At 34.4% G+C, this 2,311-nt stretch overlaps 1 protein-coding gene across 1 annotated transcript; it reads left to right on the top strand.

Annotated features, from left to right (window-relative positions):
- Positions 1-438: 438 nt before the first annotated feature.
- LOC107447811 (probable glutamate receptor) lies at positions 439-1,659 on the top strand. The gene has a single exon (XM_016062838.1). The coding sequence runs from the start codon at positions 439-441 to the stop codon at positions 1,657-1,659; it is 1,221 nt and encodes a 406-aa protein (XP_015918324.1).
- The last annotated feature ends 652 nt before the right edge of the window (positions 1,660-2,311 follow it).

Genomic DNA, 2,311 nt, shown 5'->3' with positions numbered 1-2,311 from the left:
TAACTTGTGTGAAAATAAATTAAGTAATAAATATTATCTTAGGATTTTACACTGATTTTAATATAGATTTAAAATCTCCAAGCTTTTTCGGATTTAATAATTCCATAAAAATAATAAAAAAAGAAAAAACTCGTTCATGAAGAATAAAAATTTTTTCTTATCTCTCAGATTCTTTATTCTGTGTTAGATTTTAAGAATTGTCTTAACGACTCTAAACAAATTTTTAACAGGAGAATTAACACGAAAACTTAGATACAAAGGTAAAATCTGCATTTTCATTCCAAAAAGAAAAGTATTTCCACAAAGAATTCGTTCATCGTGTGAAGAACTGTAAACTTGTTTTGCCAACGTGACATCTCTATACTCTGTTAGTCTTCAAGAACTGATTTAACTATAAGAACTTGATCTGAAATTGAACCAAAGAGGATTATGTAAAAGATGGTGCCATATTTTCCCTCGAAACTTAGATTAGCAGTTCTACCCGTGACCAAAGCCATTGAAGTTACAAGAATCGACAACACTACCACTATTTCGGGACTTGAAGGAGAATTTATAAAACTATTGGCGCGTGCATTAAATTTCGAATATGAGATTATTATTCCCCCTGGTGATTTCGGGGAAATGGATGCATCCGGAAACTGGACTGGAATGACAGGAATGCTGCAAAGGAATGAAGTTGATATGGGATTCTGCCATTTAGATGTTACCTATGAGCGTTCAAAAGTTGTAGACTCCAGTGTACCTCACTACCAACTTGAAAAAACGTTTATGATGAATTATGCTCCGTTCATATCAAAAACATCAGCATTCACGTTTCCTTTCAGCACACTCACATGGTTTTTATTCTTTATTGCACTGCTCTCTGTGTCAGTGATATTTCGAACTTTGATTTCGCCAAAAGATTCCATTATTTCCGTTTTCTTCAATTTGTGGGGATCTTCTTTCGGACAAGGAATAAACTACAACCCTCGCTCCATGTCCAGGCGGATACCACTTGGAATTTGGCTCCTTTATTCATACGTGCTAATTTTGTGTTACAGCTCAGTCCTGTTATCAGTTTTGACATCTCCCATCAGAATGAAACAAATAAAAGATTTCAAGGATCTCTATCTCGCAGTCAGAGAGGGGAAAATGAAGTGTCTATCTGCGGGGCAATCTAATGGAGTAAATAATTTGATAAAAAGCGATGCACCTTATTTAAAAGGATTAGGGGAATACATTAAAAAGAATGGCTGGTTTTACTATTCCCTTGACTTTGACAAAATTCCGGAAAATGTAGCAATACTTGGTACACCTGATCTATTTCGTGTGGCTATTGGGCCACCTGAAAAGTACTTTTATTCGAAGGACAATTATGCAAATATTCATATCGGGGTTGGAATCAGGAAAACATTTTGCTGCAAAGAGCGATTCGATACAATCGTACTACGAATTTTAAGTGGTGGCTTATATAAGAAATTTAGAGATGATGTCCTCTTTAAAATCGATTTACAAAGAAATTTTAACATAGACTATTCTCCAAGCACAATAATATCACCTTTAGGGTTGTCAAATTTAAATGGAGTGTTTATTATAATTGGTATTGGCTGGACTGCAGGTATTATAGTTTTAATAATGGAAATCATCTACAGTCGATGGTTACGTTCAAAACATCACTAAACCAGTTATGCATATGGCATTTTGCTTCATTATCATATTTTTCCAAGCACGATATTAGTTTTGAAATTAGATGAATTATATTATAAGTTTTTAAAGTAGATGTTACGAAATCGTATTTTAACTCTACAACCAGATTTAATTTATTTGAGGGAGATTGCGTGAATAGTTAATTTTCAAAATTATACTAACACTGATTATTTTCACAAAAAGACATTGAACTGTGAACACTTTAGAGGATTAATTAGGAAAAGGGAACAGGAATTCCTGGACTGCTTGCAAGGAATGAAGCTGACATGACATTTAGCATGGTAGGTACCACCGGAGAGAGGTCAACTATAGTGGATTTCAGCGTACCTTCCATCTATCTCGAAAAAAACATCACTGATGCTGAAAAGTGATACACCTCATATCAAAGGCTAAGGGGATTACATTATAAAGAATGAATGGTAGTGCGCATCTTATACCAACTAAAGTATACCGAAACACGCAGCAATGCTTTTATCACCCTTTTTGTTTCGCTTAGTTTATGCTTCCCTTCAAACCTAGTTTTATTCGAAGGAAACTTTTTGGATATTTTCCATTCGGAGTTACAATCAGGAAATACTTTTGCTGAAAAAAGCGTTTCAATGCAAGCAAGCACCGACATTTAAGG

Source organism: Parasteatoda tepidariorum, chromosome 10, assembly GCF_043381705.1.
Source record: "Parasteatoda tepidariorum isolate YZ-2023 chromosome 10, CAS_Ptep_4.0, whole genome shotgun sequence".
Taxonomy (NCBI): domain Eukaryota; kingdom Metazoa; phylum Arthropoda; class Arachnida; order Araneae; family Theridiidae; genus Parasteatoda; species Parasteatoda tepidariorum.
Note: the sequence above shows the minus strand (reverse complement) of the source record. Positions and strands in the feature narration are given on the sequence as shown.

What these genes read in the sequence shown, in the direction of transcription:
- LOC107447811 (XM_016062838.1), top strand. Translation starts at nt 439, where the DNA reads ATGGTGCCATATTTTCCCTCGAAACTTAGATTAGCAGTTCTACCCGTG.